The sequence below is a fragment of the Bos indicus genome, chromosome 26 (assembly GCF_029378745.1).
Source record: "Bos indicus isolate NIAB-ARS_2022 breed Sahiwal x Tharparkar chromosome 26, NIAB-ARS_B.indTharparkar_mat_pri_1.0, whole genome shotgun sequence".
NCBI lineage: Eukaryota > Metazoa > Chordata > Mammalia > Artiodactyla > Bovidae > Bos > Bos indicus.
In genome coordinates, this window is record NC_091785.1 from 43,950,427 (window position 1) to 43,969,618 (window position 19,192).

Here is a 19,192-nt window from a genome sequence, read left to right on the forward strand (position 1 = left end):
ACTAATAATATGTCTCCTAATGCTGAGAAAGGGAATATGTCTAATGATTCTTGGTTGTATGGTACTGACATTCGAATATGCCTCACTGATTTAGTGAAGGCTTGCTTTCTTTAAAAACATTATATTAAATGAACACATTGAATTATGAAATCCAAAAGTAGCATTTAAATATTAAGTATGAAAAGATATATTTAGACTCCAGGGAACTTTACTGTTTACCATAAAATGTCTTTAAACATTTAATAAACTATGCACACGGTTATAAAAATCAAGCAGTTATAGAAGGAATTTATAAAAAAATAAGTTTCCTTTTCTTTTCTCCACCTTCAGTTCTTTGTGGAGATAACTTTCCCCCATCAGCCTTTCATTCTGAGAAATTTCAAAACCAATAGATAAGTTACAAATATAATACATTGAACACCAAATGCTTTTGAAATAGGTTTTCCAGTTGTTAGTACTTTGCCACATTTTGAGCTTTCTTTTTTTTTTTTTTGTCTCCGTCTCTCTGTAATAATTTTTCCTGAACAACTTGAGAGTTAGCTCCAGATGTCATGACATTTACCCCTAAATATTTCAGCATTGTATGTTTTAAGAACACATTTCTCCTGTATATTCACACAGTGTAATTATCCAGAAACTCTAACATATGAAGTCCATTTCATCTTCACTCTTAGTTTCACTAATAACTTCTGTTCCAGCTCCATTCAGTCAAGGTTATTTAGTTGTTTTATCTCCTGTAATCTAAACAGTGTCTCAGGTGGTTTTTATTTTTGTTTACTCATGTCATTACCATTTTCAGAGGCCAGACTATTTGTTTTACAGAATGAGCCTCAGTTGGATGTGATCAGGTGAATATAAACATTTGTCTTTGAAGGAGGAGGGAGGAACACTGCACAGGTGATTTTTGAAGCAAGACCTCTACCATCTCTGAATATTGTCCTTTTGTCATTTTTTTCCTTTAAAAAAATTGAATTGTGATGAAATATACATGACAAAATTTGCCATCTTAACTGTTTCTAAGTGTACGGTTCAATGGCTTTGGTACATTTACATTATTCTGTAACATAAATAACCATTATCTGTGTCCAGAACTTTCTCCACCTTGCAGAACTGCAACTCTGTATACAGTAAGTCCCCACTCCCTCTTTCCCTGCTCCTGGCAGCTGCCACTCTGCTGTCGCTGTGAATTTGACGACCCTGGGTGCCTCCTAGAAGTGGAGTCTTATGCTGTTTGTCCATTTGTGACTGGCTTATTTCATTTAGTGTAATGTCTTCAAGATTTATCCATGTTGTAACATGTGTCAGAATTTCCTTCCTTTTTTTTAAGTTGGAATAATTCCATTTCATTTATATGCCTCACTTTGTCTATTCATTTGTTGATGGACATAGCGGTATTTTCTTGTTTTATCAATCTTGACATTATATACTGACTTCCTTTATGAGTTTAATTCATTTTTAAATAATAAAAGCAGAGCATCCTCATTGTAGAATATGTCAGAGGGGAGAGATGTTATGAAGAAAATACAGTTTATGCTGTCTCTGTATAGAAGAAATCTTTCGTGTGTGTATTTTGCGCATCTTGAGTAGTCAGTTTTTAATATTTTTATGCAAATTAAATACATTCTTTTGTTGTTGAAGTTTACGTTTTGAAGTAATTAAAATATTTTCATCTTTAAAAAAATGTATGCTATGACTTTGAGTTGCCGTACTTTGTTAACCTAGCTCTTACTACTGGCCTTTGATTTATTTGGAAATTTTTTTATTCTCATAATGTTTTGAGGAATAAAATTGTCAGCATTTCTGATGCTTTTCTTAGGTTCCCAGAAATGGGATAATAGGATCAAATGATATAAATGTGTCAAAGGTATTTTATGCATATTAGTAATAGTAAATTGCTTCCTGGAAGGACTGGACTGGTTATATTCTCATCACTGTAAGAGACTGCTTGTATAGCTGTACCTTTGCTGATGTTTGTTATTAGAAGGAGCGAGCTATCTCATTTAGTCATTTGTATTATTTTCTGTGAATTGATTTATGTCTTTTGTCTATTTTTCTTTTGTGATTTTATGAAGTTGTATGAAGTCTTTGTGAATATAAATAATGTTTATATTACAGATATGTACTATGTTTGTTGAACATTTTCTTTACCTTTTTTTTGTGGGGGGAGGTACAGCATTTTGTCTTTCACCATCTTTTTTTTTTTTAAACTGAGGATTAAAATGTTTTTTCCAAGTAATTTCCATTTTGACTTATTAAATTCTCCTTTGATTTGGGTGGTTCTATCTTACATAAAATAGTTCTGCTTCATTTGTTTTGAGGCTCTTTATTTTGATTTTTGTTTTTAATATCAGTATTGCACTTCTGCTTAAACAATTATGGCTTTATTAGGTATCTTAAAATCTCAAAGGCAAATGTCCAACCTGTTCCACCCTCCCATTGCTTTTCAGACTTGTCTTAATTTTCACCTTTTCTTTGTCCATTCATGTACACATTCAGACGATCATTGAGTGTACTCCCAAGCACTCAGAAGTCAGGGCTCTCAGTAAGTTTGTGGTCTGGTCAGTGCAGTGTGATAATTTCAGGAGAGGAAACAGAGGAGGCTAGAGCAGTGTGTACCCTAATCTCATTGGGAGATTTGGAGAGGACTTTCAGGAAGAGATGACGTCTAAGCCAGAACCTTAGAAGAGGGGAAAGAGTGTTTCTGTCAGAGGGAATTGCTTTCGTTGAGACCCCAGAGGCTAGAGAGCACGGCCCATGCATTCAGTTCTAGTCTGCAGGTTGGAGTGTAGAATGGGAGCCGTGAGAGAGAGGGCTGCGGGGTAATGCTGGACCTTTCAAGGCCTTTAGTCTGGTTAAAGACTTTAGCTCCTAGTGTAAGGGCAGTGGTAGACATTTGGAAGGAGCTGCCTTCATCTCATGTGTGGTCGGGAAGCTCATTCCAGTCAGTGTCTAGAGACTAGATTGGGAAGGGCAGCACTGGAGCAGGCAGATCATATAGAAGGAAATTAAGGCAGTACAGATAAGAAAGGGTGCAGCCTCGACCTGAGGTCGAGACAGTGGTGGATGGAATAAGGGGGATATATTTGAGAGAGACTTTACAAAGGTAGGATGGATAAAACTGGAAAGAATTGATACTGGAGTTGAGGTGAGAATTAAGAAAGATACTCGGGTTTTTGGCTTGGACAGTTGGGTTGGCTATCGGTATCATTTTTCCGAGACATCGAAGACACGAAGTTCTGTTTTAGGCATACTATAGTGAAGATGTCTAATGAGTTGTTGGACATACGGGCTTGAAACTTTGGGGGAAAATGTACCGCTCAGTTTTATGTGGATTTTTCTGTGGATTGTTGTGGGGCCCTGAGTGTTTACTGAAGCTGTGGAACCTTCTCTTGCAGTAGCAAATGATAGCAACTTCCTTGTTTTGTGCTTCTTTCTGAGGCACAATATCTTTTCCAATATCTTTTTAATCTTTTATCTTTAATATCTTTTCCAATCTGATGATTCTCTTAATTCTATGAATATTTTGGCTAGAAGAAGAGTTATGTGGACATAATCTAAAAAGTATAAAGTTATGCCGTGAGAGGTTTTCTTTTTATCTGTCTGCCCCTTTTAAAATGCTTATGTACCCTCTAATTTTCTCACTTGTAAAAGAGAGTAGCTAGACTTAAGTCTCTTCACTTTCATGCATCGGAGAAGGAAATGGCAGCCCACTCCAGTGTTGTTGCCTGGAGAATCCCAGGGACGGGGGAGCCTGGTGGGCTGCCGTCTGTGGGGTCGGACACGACTGAAGCGACTTGGCAGCAGCAGCAGCAGCAGACTTAGTCTAATTCAGTTCCTCTTAGAAGGCTGATCTAAAATGGTATAACTTTAAACATCTAATGATTAGTTTTAAATTTGTCCAGGATAGCTTGACAGTAGAGCAGATGAAATTTTTTCTTGAAAAACTTTAATATCCCGTCAGTTGACTTTTTGACAACATTTTAAGTAACCATTCTAATTTGAACTCACATTCATCTTTAACCCATTAAAGTTGGTCCTCATCTCTGATCGCCTTCCCAAAATAACTTTGTGACATGTTCCTTTCTACCCTTCCATTGTGCTTTTAGCAGTAATTCTTCTTGCATGGCAAGATCTTCTTTCTTATGTAGGTGTCTGTCAGTTCAGGTAATTTTTTGGTGACTGTGGCGATTTATATATTTCCATGGCAGTTAACAGTCATCAGAGATGTAAGAGGGTAAGAGCTCGGAAGTGTAAACTGCATTTATCACCACTTGACGCGATTAATAATAGAACACTTAAAGGTGTTCCTTAGATTCTTATTTTGACTTCCCTATCATTTGAATTCATTTTTCTAAAGAGGATGTTGCTGGGAGTTCCCTGGTTAGTGGTTAGGATTCTCAGCCTTCACTGCTGTGGCCTGGGTTCAGTCCTTGGTTGGGAAATGGAGCCCACAGGCCACACGACGCAGACAGAAATAAATAGAGAGGATCTTTTCATAATGAAGTAAGTTTATTGAATGGATTGAATAGAAGCTCATCTTGATAAAGTGTAGACTCAATTAAGAATTTGTTTCCAATATATAATTTTCACATCTTGGTTTTTTGAAAAGGTATTGTTTATTTGCACTATTCTATAAATAGAAACGATAGATTTTGACTTGTTGCCATTGATTATTATGTGAAAAATGCATCTTAGAAGGTGATTTGTTTGGTCTCCTCAAACTGTTTTTGGGATTGCCATGAGCTTGCATGTACTTAAGATACACCTAAAAATATTGAGGTCATTTTATTTAAAAAACAGCTTCTATTTGAGTTACTGAGAGCGATGGCTGTGTCTGTCTTAAGTTCATCTTTGAACTGTAGCCAAATGGTTAGGAGTCTGAAGAACTGGGTGATCAAGTTTCCTTTTTAGTATGCAAAGACAGTTAAGGGAATTAGGCTCCGAGTAGAGGAAAACTGTCCAGACATTGTAGCCACCGACATCTGCATCTTTCTACTGACCAGAGTAAAGGGCATTCTGAACATTACCACTTAAAACTAACTTTTCTCTTTAAGGGCTCCTGAAATTGTGCCAGCTGACTCCAAGTCCACCCTGACCCCACAGCATAAAGCATGCTGTGATGTCACAGCTACCATAGAACTCCAGGGTAGTGTTGAGCTGGCCCATGTGGGCTCAGGTAAGTCCTGGCTTTTTTTTTACCATTTGGCATTCTTTTCAAAGTTAGTTACCATTATGATTTTATGTCAAAAGAAACAAGGCAAAACTTTGAAAACTGTGCCATATATGGGGGAAAAAATAAGTCTGTTTTCTAAATATCTATGAGCCAGCTCCATATTCTAACCAACGGAGTTCCATAGTAGCTGTGAAGTCCTCTGTGAGTTGTGACCTGTGACTTCAGAATATGTTAAATTCTACTCCTGGCCCACCTTACGGAACAGTATGAGTTTTTTTTTTCTTCTTCTTCTTTTTCACTTCACTTATTCTAAGGTCCCTATGTTTTTAAAAGTATTTTAGCTTTATCAGTAACTATGTACCACCACTTAGCTAGTTGTGTGTTTCAGTCAATTTTGAATGCGTAATGATATGGCCTGTTAGTTTTATAAAGCTTATCTTCTCAGAGTGCCTTCGGCTGTCTTTTTAATTGGTTTTCATAACATGGGCTTCCCTGGTGGCTCAGAAGGTAAAGAATCTGCTTGCAGTGCAGGAGACCTGGGTTCAGTCCCTGGGTTGGAAAGATCTCCTGGAGGAGGGAATGACTACCCACTCCAGTATTCTTGCCTGGAGAATTTTATGGAGAGAGAAGCCTGGTGGGCTACAGTCCATGATGTCGCAGAGTCAGACACGACTGAGTGACTAAGGCTTTGACTTTCACTTGGAGTAGGAGGGGACAGAGCGTGTAATATATGTTAAATTTTCAGACCAACATATTACAGAGAAGCTTCCGTTGACTGTTGGAGTTATTCTGAGATGTCAGTAACCTAGAAAGCTTGTATACGTTACCTATTTCTATTCTGCTGGAACTTTCCAATTTTTTCATGGTCTTTGTTGCATTAAGTGAGGTTTTACCACTTAGATTTATTTACTGTATTTTCCTACTTACCACTTCTTTTACTTTGTTCCTGCTTTCCTTTTATCCCCTAATGTTAAAAGGTGGTAAAAATGTTATGTGAAGGACTCAAAGACATTTTCTTAGTTGCTTTGCATATAATCTGATGCTTTTTTCTCCTTAAGAAAACATGTGTAGCTAAAACTTAAATTATCTCAGTATAGGCCAGATCCTTTAGACACCATGTTTACAATGAAAACCCATCTATGAAGAAACTGTAATCACTAGCTCCTCTTGAGCAGTGTGTAAGTGATATACAACAAACATTTGGGCAGTTCATTGACATTCTCGTGAAATTTGATTTGTAATAAATTTACTGATCTTTTGTAGCCCAGAATTCACCCACCAGTAACTGAAACTATGAGCTCTTAATTGTGGTTAATGAAAAGAATGGAATTATGTATTCCTAAAATATTAGAGAATGAAGTATTTTTCTTTTAAATGTTATTTTGTAGTTGAATCTGTAGTTGAATTTGTGTTTTTCCTGTTCTGGAAGGTTTGGAGATTTATTTTATGCTGTGAAGAATAGAGAACAAGATCTCTGTTGACCTTCATTTTCTGCCCTCCTGTGTATATTCCAGGCTAAGGGCAGCAGCATTTCCCATTTGCAGTTTAATGCGGAGCTTGTGGTCAGGGGAAGTAATTGTTTTTGAGATCTTGGATTAGGCCAAATAGAAATCAGTTTCTATGTACATATGTCCGCTTTATTGAGATGTAATTCACATACCATGCAGTTCATCATTTGAAGTCCTGTTTTTGGTAAAATACACTAAGTTTGAAGGCAGACTGTAAGTCACAATTCCAAAGCACAGCTGCTGAGTTTGCTGTGGTGTTTGGTCTGTACTCCTCCCCACCTATGACTGGCTAATTAGTTTCTAGTTACAGAAATCCTTCAGAAACATTAGAGAGGAAATGAATTCTTGAGCATGTATTTCTGAGGTGAGATCCTTCCAGACATCAGCTGTGTGATGAATTAAAATAGCGAAGACAGCAGTTTAGAAGATCTCTTCTCCAACCAAAAAGCATAGTTGGTTGGCATTTACTTTTAGATTACCTCATCTTTGGGAAACAAAAAAATATGTGTGCATATGTATACACACACTGTCTCTCATGCATATACATGTACTGTGTAGGTATTTCTCTTTTTTCAGGTAAATTGATCAGAACTTTTTGGTCCCTTTGTTGCTTCTGAAAGTGCTTAGAACATTTTTTATATCACACAAAATTTTATAGATGCATATAATTTTAGGTTGAAGCAAAAAACTGTGAAAGGTACAGCGATACTGCACCTAGGAGTAGTGAACAGCTTTGCTAGAGGCGAAGTGAAAAGTTGTTGCCTTCGTAAGGAAGTAGTGTATACCTGAAAAGAAATGGAACAGGGCATGTTTAGTTTAAAAAAAAAAGCATTAAATTATTCAAAATGTTATGAACACTACTAGATTATTCTCACCTGTTCATTAAAACAGGTAGATTTTAGATTTCTGTGTCTGACCTCCAGGCTTGGTCTTTTGAGAAGTCCACCTCCTTTTATCTCATGCCAGCTATATTACCTTTCAGCCCTGATGACGTCTCCAAGGCGCTGTGCCTCATAAGGTTTTGTTGAAGTCCTTTATGTATTGGAGTGGGGGCTACAGCTGTCCTTAGGTGTTTATGTTGAGGAATGTATTAACCTGTATTGCTGTGAAATAAAAATTTACCTAGGAAGGTGTTATCATTTGAAACCATGGGTTCTTAACCTGAAAAATGTTGTGTTTCAGGGGTTCGGGGTCATCTTTCTGGGCAGAGGATCTATTTTTGCAGAACGGATCTTTGATCCCAGAGTTGGAAAACTTTGAAGCTGGCTTTTTATGACTCACAACTATGCTGAAGGGCTGTTTTGAGTATAGGAATCATGCTTTTACATTTCTCACATTGCCTGGCATATTGCTCTGTGTGTCGTGGGCATTCAGTGAATGTGGGAATTATCATTTTAAAGCTTTGTTATTTTTAATAATGGGGGAGATTGTTGCATTGAACCAGTCTATTACACTTTAAGGAACAAGTCTTATTTATCTAATTCCTAATTCAAGATAGCAGTTTAAAATGCAAGTATACTAAGAAATATTTTTAGCTAGTAGTAGCATTTTATGTAACAAATTTTTCTTGAAGTAATTTAGGAAACAGTTATTTAGTCCTGCAGTCTTGGGGTGTGTGTATGTGTGTACCACTATTTGTGGTAAATGTGAAGCTAACCTGCACCTTCATTTTTTTGCCAAGGTTATTTGCTTATTACTCATAGATATACTGTACTTACTAAATAAGATTTCTGTTATTACCTGACATTAATTTGTGTTAAGAATAATAACATAGTTTAATGGCAACAGAAAGTTCTTTATGGATTTGGGAAAATTGGAAACTTGTTTTGTACCTCTACCCCCAACTGGTTTATCGCATTTTGTTTTAGCATATTTCTATTCAAAATTATCTAGCTCAAGTTTTACTGTATTAATAATTTAATAATTCTTAATGGGTATAAGGAAGACTTGACTGTGAGAAATTCTGAAATCAAAGTATTGCTAACTTTTACTTACATTAAACATTTATTTTAACTGCTCTTAATTGTCTCCCAGTTAACAGCAATGTGGAAGGAAGGCTCAGCATTTACTTTGATTCAACTTTAAAAATGCAGCATAGGGATACCCCTAGTAGTCCAGTGGTTAGGATTTGGTGCTTTTACTGCCATGGACCAGGGTTTGATCCCTGGAGGGGAACTAAGGTCCTGCAAAGCCACTCAGCACAGCCATAAAAGGGGAGGGGGGCAGAATAAAGGGCAGAACTTGGCCAACAGCAGCAGCAAGCACATCCTTGTCTCCTTGGTTTCTGCAGAACCAGGACCAGAAAACAGGGGCTTTAATGTCTTCACACTAGATGGTTGATCTTTGATCCTCTTAATATATTCTAATAATTTCTCTAAACTTTACCAGAGCATGGAGCCAGCACTAATGGGATGGTAAGTGCCCAGCTAGGCAGTTCTAGTTCTGGAAGGAAATGAAAGGGAAAGGAATACACTGTCATTTCCTTTGTATTCTCTAGGACATTTGAATGATGCCCTGGGATCCAGGAAGCACAGAGAATCAGAGTTTTGAGTGACTGCTACAGGTTTGTGCTTTTTGAAGAAAAATAGAATTAAACTTATTTTCTGTCCTCATGCTTGTTTTAGGTGTTGTAGAAGGTGATTTAGCTGCTATTGAAGCTTACAAATCGTCGGGAGGGGACATTGCCCGCCAGCTCACTGCAGATGAAGTTCGCTTGCTGAATCGCCCTTCTGCTTTCGATGTTGGCTATACTCTGGTACATCTGGCTATCCGTTTTCAGAGGCAGGATATGCTAGCAATATTGCTTACAGAGGTGAGTGTGGCATTCTGATTAAATATTCTTTTATATGAAGGAAATGTGTTCTTTAGTTTTCATTTTTGATGTTTTAATATTTCTCAGTTCTTAAATGTTTTAGATTTGATCAGTCCTCTTTTAAAAATGACATTTAAAATTAAGACACTTCAACAGAAGGGATATGTGTTTTTTAAAATAGGACATTTTGCCACAATGATTGAGTCATATGTTTGATTTTTAAAAAACCGAAATGCATTAGTCATTCATTCAGCTAACAAATATTTACCAAGTACCCACCATGTTGAAGGCACTGGGCATAAAGGGGTGCAATGGTGAAGACATTGGCTCCTGCTTCAGTGAATCTCCAGTTACAGTGATTCTGTATAGCGTGCAGTTTCATAGATGTAAGTGCCAGGTGCTGTGGGGAGTACTTGAGAAAGTGTTTTGTGGTACCTTCCTTACCTTCTTACCCGCAGCAGGTCATGTTTTAGCTGAGATCTGAAGGAGTAGGATGAGTTAGCTTCAAAATAGGTGGAGATGAGAACGGCATTGAGGAAGCTGTTCAGAGGCAGGGGTGGTGGTGTTTGTGGTGAATTCGGAGCTGGTGGGTAGCTCAGCGTGGTTGTATGGCGGATGGGAAGTGAGAGAGACAAGTAGGGGATGCAGTGTGAAGGATCTTCTGGCCAAAGAACTGGAAGATGATTCTGAGGGCAGTTAAAGGCTCTGAAAAGGATTAGGTGGAGGGACAGGGGAGTGAGAAGATCAGCGTGTTGGCTGCTGGACTTAGGGGCGAGCCTGGTTAGGACACTGTAGTGACGCTGGCAGAAATCCCGCTGGGACAGCCGTGGCAGTGGCTGGTCTGAGAGAGATGCTGAAGACGCCAGCAGAGTTAAGTTGATGGACTGGCTGTGGGGAGAAGTGGTGGTGGGGTCACAGTGGTGTCCGGGTTTCTAGATTAGATAACATGGTAGATGCTACAAGTAACAGAGGTTGGAGTGAATTAATTAGGATATGACTGTATCATCCAGGTAATTTTTTTTTTTTTTTTTAAGAAATAGGGTAAAAGTGCAGTGTTTGATTAGTTGTGGATTCAAATCCATTATGGTCAGTATACTCCTTCTGTGTATGCTTGTTTGCATATTTGAACTCTCCAGTATCTGGAAACATTTATGCACAAGGCATAAAGTGGGAGGAGTGGTTAAGAAATATGAATGTTAGGTAGAAGCATGATTGAGATGGCTTGCCATTGTTTTTAGTTTGCTAAGAGTCCAGTTAAACCAGGGGCAAGGTAGGGCTTGAGAAACAGTCATGCTAAAAGCACAGGGAAGGCTTACTGAAGACAGGGCTTCCCTGGCGGCTCAGATGGTGAAGAATCTGCCTTTAATGCAGGAGACCTGAGTTCGACCCCCAGGTTGGGAAGACTCCCTGGAGAAGGGAATGGCAACCCACTCCAGTATTCTCGCCTGGAGAATCCCATGGACAGAGGAGCCTGGCAGGCTACAGTCCGTGGGGTCGCAAATGGTCGGACACGACTTAGTGACTGACACACTACAGAGGATAAGGGAGAAGGGGACTGTTTGGAAGGCGGCTCTGTGATTGGAGAGACTGGTGTTCTGCAGCGTGGGACGGGGCAGTTCGAGGTGGTCTCTGTAGTGTCGTGAGGTCTGGCTGCACTTGTGTTGTGACACCCAGTTGTGTATCAGACAGGACGGCATGTGGAGTCATAGTTGCTGGTGGTGGCTGGAGACAAGAAGGAGCAGGCAGCTGTGAACCAAGATGCAAGTCTTTAGTGGTGTGCTTCCCAGGTGGCTCATTGGTAAAGAGTCCGCCTGCCAATGCAGGAAACGTGGATTTGAGCCCTGGGTCGGGAAGATCCCCTGGAGAAGGGAATGGCAACCCACTCCAGTATTCTTGCCTGAGGAATCCCATGGACAGAGGAGCCTGGTGGGCTACAGTCTATGGGGTCGCAAAGAATTGGACACAACTTAGCAAATAAGCAGCAGCAGCAGCAGGTTCCCCTCCGGCTGGTAGAGGTCTCTGAGAAGATTCTGGAGGGACTGGTGTAAGCCATCAGCCTCCTAAGAGCATTCTGAGGACTAACAGTGTGGAAGACAGTAGAACCTCAGTGTATTTATTTACAGCTGGGTAACAAATCCCCTCAAAACTTAGCAGCTTACAACAACAAACACTTGTTATCACAGTTTCTGAGAGTAAGGAATCCAGGAGTAGCTTAGCTGAATGATTTTGGCTCAAGGTCTCCTCTGAGGTTCCAGATTGCCAGGGCTACTGTTGTCAAGAGGCTCAACTGGGGCTAGAGGCTGTGGTTCTAAGTACACTCAACGTGGTGTTGGCAGGAGGCTTCAGATTCTTGTCCTTTGGGCCTGTCCGTAGGGCTGCGTGTCATGTGCTGGCTGGTCTCTCCTTGAGCAAGTGAGCCGAGAGAGTGTGAGGAAGAGAGAGGGAGAGAGAGAGTGAGTGAGTGAGGTGGAAACCACAGTGTCTTTTCTGTGTAGCCTAATGTAGGAAGTGATACTCCATCATTTCCGCCGTGTTCTGTGGTACACATGGACCAGCCCTGGCACACACCGTGGGGGAGGTGGAGAGGACGCTTGTTCTAGGGAAAGAACAGAATCGGTGGTGGAATTTCGTCTCTGTGGTGTGGGTACTCCACAGGACAGAATCGAAGGGGCCAGTAGGGAGACTGGGATGGGGAGAGCATGAGTCTGGGCTGAGGGCTGTGTCTGCAGACAGGGCACGGAGCCAGCCAGGGCCTTTGGGGATGAGAACAGGAGAGCGTTACATTTTGGGAATGTGTGTCTGGGGCTGGGGGCTTACTTAATTGGATTTTAAACCATGAGCCCTGCTTGTAGTCTGGTGGAATAAACGGACTGCTTTTCAAACTGTTGTTTTTAAATATATAAAATAGAAAATAGGTTTGCAAAGGAAATCAGTTACATTGAAATATGTAGTTGTCAGAATATTAAATTTGTGATGTATAAGAACATGCATTTTAAATGTAGGCAGGTAAAATGAAGGATTTAAATTTAATTGAACTTCCTGTTCTAGTTCATGGACCCTTCCCAAGTTCACGGGCCCTAATTAGCTAGTAGGCTAAGGAGCTGATGGAGAGTCATGAGGCTGAAGAGGCTAGGAGATAAGGGGCAGGCTTCAGGGGCAAGTGCTTAAGGATGGTGGCAGGAGGAGAGGTTTAGCAGTCAGTCACTAGCTCTAAGGTTTCTTTTGAGGTGTTCAGTGTTCAAAATCTCCCCAGGATTTTGCAAAGGGGCTGAGGGTTAACAGTTTTGAAAAAGCTATTTTTGAGTTTACTTTTGAGATCCATTTTAATGCTGTTACTTGAGAAATAGTTAGATTCTGAAAATATTTACTATTTTTCCACAGTTTGTTGCTTAGGTTGGCTCGTGGAGTTCAGGTGTGGTGACAACTTCACCGTCAGTGTTAATCCTGGCCAGTAATGTTTAGAACTGAATTTTCATGCAGGTGTTTTCAGAAGGGGATGTCTGATGGTCGTCATGGGTATACAGGGTGTTTGAAACTGTTCACTTGCTGCTGCTGCTGCTGCTAAGTCGCTTCAGTCGTGTCTGAATCTGCGACCCCATAGACAGAAGCCCACCAGGCTCCCCCATCCCTGGGATTCTCCAGGCAAGAACACTGGAGTGGGTTGCCATTTCCTTCTCCAATGCATGAAGGTGAAAAGTGAAAGGGAAGTCGCTCAGTCGTGTCCGACTCTTAGCGACCCCATGGACTGCAGCCTACCAGGCTCCTCCATCCATGGGATTTTCCAGGCAAGAGTACTGGAGTGGGGCGCCATTGCCTTTTCCATCACTTACCTCAGTAGTAAGTACAATTAAGTGTGTCCACGTACGTTATGTAGATGACAGTATCATAAAACTTTGTGTGTGGCTTTATTGGAAGATCTGCTGCTCCAAGCCCTGCTTGTTACTAGAAGTCTGTTCATGAAGGTTGCCCAGGTTAGTGGCTGCAGCTGTAGTGACAGAGTGGAGGGTCACAGCAGACTCATTTCCTCTCAAGTAGATGGATACTCACCTTGGGTTTCCGGATTATCTGTGTGTAGATTTCTTGAGCTCCACGGAGGAATACAACTTAAATGTAAGATAATGCCTTTTCATCCTTTGTTGTTGTTCATCATTTTAAAAGGACAGGAAAGTTCTTGCTCAGGTTTCATTCCTGTTGAGTTGTACTACTTCAGAGCTTTGTTGTCTGCTCTACACTTGGGGAAATCAGATGCTTTTTAAAAAATACAAAATTATAGGGACTTCCCTGGTGGTCCAGTGGTTAAGATGCTTCCCCTGCAAGCAGTGTGGGTTTGATCCCTGGTTGGAGAACTAAGATCCTGCTTCTACTTTCCTCTTTCTCTGTGAGCTGGAATTCCCTGCTTAAGAATGTTTTTATTAGGGGCCTGATGGTTATTCTTACTTTGCTTTCTGTACTCATTCCCTCTCCTGTAATGAACTTTTGTGAATAGCTCTGTCTTACATACATTTTTATATGCTTGTTTGTATATTTCCTTGGGATAAATACCACTAAAAAGTAGAATTACTGAGTTGAGAGGGTAAAGCATTTTTATCACTGTTTCCCAAGAAAGTTGTACTGATATATACTCATATACTGTTGAGGACATAACACCAATATCTCATATATTTAAAATAAAAACACCTTAAGTTACTGGAAAGTTTTGGTAATTTCTTTTTAATGCTGTTGATTTCTGCTTCCAGTGATGATAAATGAGATGTAGAAGAAAGTTTCTTTTGTATTTAAGGTGTCTCAACAAGCTGCAAAGTGTATTCCTGCAATGGTGTGTCCTGAACTGACAGAGCAGATCCGTCGTGAGATCGCTGCCTCTCTTCACCAGAGAAAGGGGGACTTTGCTTGCTATTTCCTAACTGACCTTGTAACATTTACATTGCCAGCAGGTAACTCCAAATCTCTTTGTGAAAACAAATTTCCACTTTGTTATATTCTTCCAGTGTCTGAATGAAAATGATTCTGTTAGAAAACAGATAGCCACTATTAGTAGATGGTAGCTATCTTATAGATACAACTTGACTGTCCTGTTTTACGGAAAGTAATCAGTATATAGGCCATTTATAAACTAATGCTATAGAGCTGAGAGGAAGACAGCAGCTGGTAATAACTGACTTTGTGGGCCTCAGATATTTTTCAGAATCTGTTTTATCCATTTCCTTTTCTCTTTATTTTAGAGTGTTATGAATCAGCTTTTTTCTTTTTCTTTTCACATGTGTTTATTATTTCTAAATTAGATAACTATTGGTTACTTGATATTAGGAGATAAGGTCAGAACATGGGTTTTTGATGGGTAGATACAAATTATTTGCATCATAGATACTGGTATTCTTTTGAAAGTGTCATTACTTCACTCATTATGTTAATTTCTACTGTATTTGTGAAGCAACTTTTTATTTTCCAGTTCCGTGACAAGTGAAATGTTTTCCAGGTTGTTTTTCTCAATTGACACTGAGTAAATGCACTGAACACCTAGAGTTTCTAAGTAAAACTTAAATTTTGGTTTTGAGTGTTCTGAGCTTTCTGTTTTAAGCTTATATTAAGATGTGAGCAGAGATATTTACAAAATGATAGGAAATTACAACAAGCGTTTTAAAATTGGACAAATTTCATTTCAAATGCACTCTCTATATATTTAAACTTATTACACTGAGTGATTAGATTTTATTTTGAATTGAAAATAGTTCTGTAGTTTAAAAAAACGTAGGGTAATCATGCTTTTTATTCTAGAGTACTCAATTAGTGAACCGAATAGAGCATAGAGAATTTCAGGAAGGTGAGAAGAACAGAAATTTGTGTGCCAAAAGGAATGGTTCATTGACTTCTATAAGAAGATTCTAAAGTCTGTAAAAACAGTTCTGAGCAGAGGTTGAGCGTGGCTGGGGTGGGGCGGCAGAAAACAGACAAAATTTGTCTGTTGTTATTTTAACCTGAGTATCAGAGACCTCTGATGCTCTTCTGTTCTCCCCCCTCCCCCTTTTTATTTCAGCTATATTAAGTTGTCATTAACATAGAAAATTGTAAGATTTTAAGATACACATTGTGGTGATTTGGGGCTTCCTTGATAGCTCAGTTGGTAAAGAATCCACCTGCAATGCGGTTCCTGGTTGGGAAGATCTGCTGGAGAAGGGATAGGCTACCCACTCCAGTATTCTTGGGCTTCCCTTGTGGCTTAGCTGGTAAAGAATCAGCCTGCAATGCTGGAGACCTGGGTTTGATCCCTGGGTTGGGAAGATCCCCTGGATAAGGGATGACCTGCCCACTCCAGTATTCTGCCTAGAGAATTCCATGGTGATTTGATTCACACATAAATTGTGAAAGGATCCCCCCACCCCCACCCAGTCTAGTTAGTTAACACACTTATTACCTCACCTTGTATTTATCTATTTATATTATGGGTGAAAACATTTATGTTTTGTTCTCTCAGAGAATTTCAAGTGTACAATACAGTGTTACTGATTATCGTCACTATGCTTTACATTAAGTCCTCTCCTTCTTTATCTTAAGGCTTATAGTTTGTACTTTTGCCAGTTTCTCCCCATCTTTTTTTTTTAAGATCCGTGTATAAGTGATGGCAAGCAGTATTTGTTGTCTTCTGTCGAACTTATTTCACTTAGCATAACATCTCCAAGGCCCTTCTATACGTTGCAGACGGCACAATTCTGTCTTTCTCATGGCTTAGTAACCCATCTACTTTATATTTATTCACCCATTGGTTGTTTTCGTATGTTGGCTATTTTGAGTGACAGGGCAGCTAGCATGGGGATACAGGTTTGTCATTTCTGTTGTCTGTATACCCAGAAGTGAGATTGCTGGATCATATATGATAGTTTTATGTTTTTGAGGATCCTCCATAACGTTTTCCATAGTGGCTTCTCCAGTTTACATTCCCACCAGTGGTGCACACGGGTTCCCCTTTCTCTGCGTTCTTGGCAGTATTTGTTATCTCTTGTCTTTTTGATAATAGCTGATTATTATTACTGGTTCAGATGCTTTTCTTCTTACTATTTGTAGATAGGTCACTGTTTTGATAATGAAGTACAGAAAGGAAGTATTCTGCACCTCATATACACAACTCATGAGATAACATGCATGTTTTTTAAAAGACAGTACTTGACAGTCTTCCGTGGAAAGGGAGTTATTTTAGAGGAAGTTACTGTTAGATATTGGCATCAAATTTTTTAAGTTATAGGCATTTAAAGATCTTTTTAAATAAGGTTTTTCTTTGTAGATATTGAAGACTTGCCTCCAACAGTCCAAGAAAAATTATTTGATGAGGTGCTTGATAGAGATGTTCAAAAAGGTAAGCATGAAACTAATGAGTATAATTTAATTTTTAGTGATTTCAATAAACGTTTTGCTCTGCTTTGTAAGCTTTGGAGTAGTTTGGTGTATAGTCATCATATTTTATTTGTACTTTAAACTGAAAATGTATAAAGTCCTTAAGAACAGTATTGTATTGTGCTGTTAAAACAGCTCATTTACAGCTCATAACTGTGGTAGAGTGAATAAAGGTATAAAAGTTTTAAAATCTTGGTTTTGTGTTTCCTATTCTAGGATGAGTATTTTTTCATAATAAACATTTTAAGAAAATAAATTATAAAGAATTTAAAAATTAAATAAATTATTCTAGGGCCTCAAGATGTTTCCATTACTTAAAATATTTTATATTTCAGTTGATATTCAAGTTTATATTTCAATTGATCAAAATTTGTAGCTGTTAGTAGTATATTACATGTACATTTTTTAACACTTTAGAGAATAATTTCTTTCTTCCAAGGGCTTCCCTGGTGGCGCAGATGGTAAAGTGTCTGCCTGAAATGTGGGAATTCAATACCTGGGTCGGGAAGATCCCCTGGAGAAGGAAATGGCAACCCAGTCCAGTATTCTTGCCTGGAAAATCCCATGGACTGAGGAGCCTGGTAGGCTACAGTCCATGGGGTTGGAAAGAGTTGGACATGACTGAGTGACTTCACTTTCTTTCTTTCTTTCTTCCAAATAGAATATTTCTAAATTGCAGAAGAATGAAACTGAACATGTTACATTTATTTACTTACGTGCGTCTTTATTTATATTGAAGTATAGTTGATTTACAATATTGTTAATTTCTTCTGCTATATAGCGAAGTGATTCTATTATACTTCAACATATGTTCTTTTTTATATTCTTTTCCATTATGGTTTGTCACAAGATAATTGAATATAGTTCCCTATGCTATATAGTAGGATCTTGTTTATCTGTTCCATATATACTAGTTTCCATCTGCTAACCCCAAACTTCCACTCCATCCCCCCAGTCTTGGCCACCACAAGTCTGTTCTCTGTGTCTGTGAATCTTGTTTCCTGGAGAATTTCATTTATGTCATATTTTAGCTTCCACATTCTGCTACTGCTAAGTCGCTTCAGTCGTGTCTGACTCTGTGCGACCCCATAGACGGCAGCCCACCAGGCTCCCCCATCCCTGGGACTCTCCAGGCAAGAACACTGGAGTGGGTTGCCATTTCCTTCTCCAATGCATGAAAGTGAAAAGTGAAAGTGAAGTCGCTCAGTCGTGTCCGACTCTTAGCGACCCCATGGACTGCAGCCCACCAGGCTCCTCCGTCCATAGGATTCTCCAGGCAAGAGTACTGGAGTGGGGTGCCATTGCCTTCTCCATTCCACATTCTAAGTGATATCAAATGGTATTTGTCTTTACGACTTCACTTAGTATGATAATCTCTAGGCCATCCCTGTTGCTGCGAATGGCATTATCTCATTCTTTTTTCTGCCTGAGTAGTATTCCATTGTGTATGTGCACCACATGTTTTCATCTATTCATCTGTCAAGGGACATTTAGGTTGTTTCCATGTCTTGGTTATTATGAATAGTGTTGCTGTGAACATAGGAGGAGTGCTTGTTTATTTGAATTACGGTTTTGTCCAGGTATATGCCCAGGAGTGGGATTGCTGAATCATATGGGCAGCTCTATATTTTTAAATTTTTTCAAGAACCTCCATACTGTTTTCCATATTGGCTGCACCAGTAGTGCACGAGGTTGTTCTCTTTTCTCTACACCCTCTCCAGCATTTGTATTTGTATACTTTTAAATGATTATCAGTCTGACCAATGTGAGGTGGTATCTCATTGGTTTTGATTTGCATAATTCTAATAATTAGTGTTGTTAAGCATCTTTTCATGTGCCTTTTGGACATCTGTATGTCTTTGGAGAAATGCCTGGTTAGGTCTTTTTGCCCATTTTTTGGTTGGGTGGTTTTTCTGTGGTTATGTTACCTGAGAGCTGTTTGTATATTTTAGAAGTTAAGCCCGTTTTTGGTTGCATTGTTTGCAGATATTTTCTCCCTTCTGAACTTTGTCGTCTCTTTTTGTTTATGGTGTCCTTTGCTGTGCAAAAGCTTTTAAGTTTGATTAGGTCCCATTTGTTTATTTTGCTTTTTTCTATTGCCTTGGAAGACTGACCTAAGAAAATATTAGTGCAGTTTATGCCAGAGAATGTTTGCCTTTGTTCTTCTCTAGGAGTTTCATGATGTCATGTCATGTATTTAAATCTTTAAGTCATTTTGAGCATATTTTTATATTTGGTGTGAAGATGTGTTTTAACTTTATTGATTTACATGAAGCTGTCCAACACTGCTTGTTGAAGAGGCTTTTTTCCCAT

General features: G+C 39.1%; 1 protein-coding gene across 2 annotated transcripts in view; it reads left to right on the top strand.

The window, feature by feature from the left end:
* ZRANB1 (zinc finger RANBP2-type containing 1) overlaps positions 1-19,192 on the top strand; it is a 69,787-nt gene that overhangs the window by 37,749 nt on the left and 12,846 nt on the right. For both annotated transcript variants that reach the window (XM_070781058.1, XM_070781059.1), the window contains 3 exons: positions 9,306-9,493; positions 14,274-14,427; positions 16,770-16,841. In XM_070781058.1, coding sequence (XP_070637159.1) covers positions 9,306-9,493; positions 14,274-14,427; positions 16,770-16,841 — 414 coding nt within the window. The remainder of the gene's footprint in view (positions 1-9,305; positions 9,494-14,273; positions 14,428-16,769; positions 16,842-19,192) is intronic.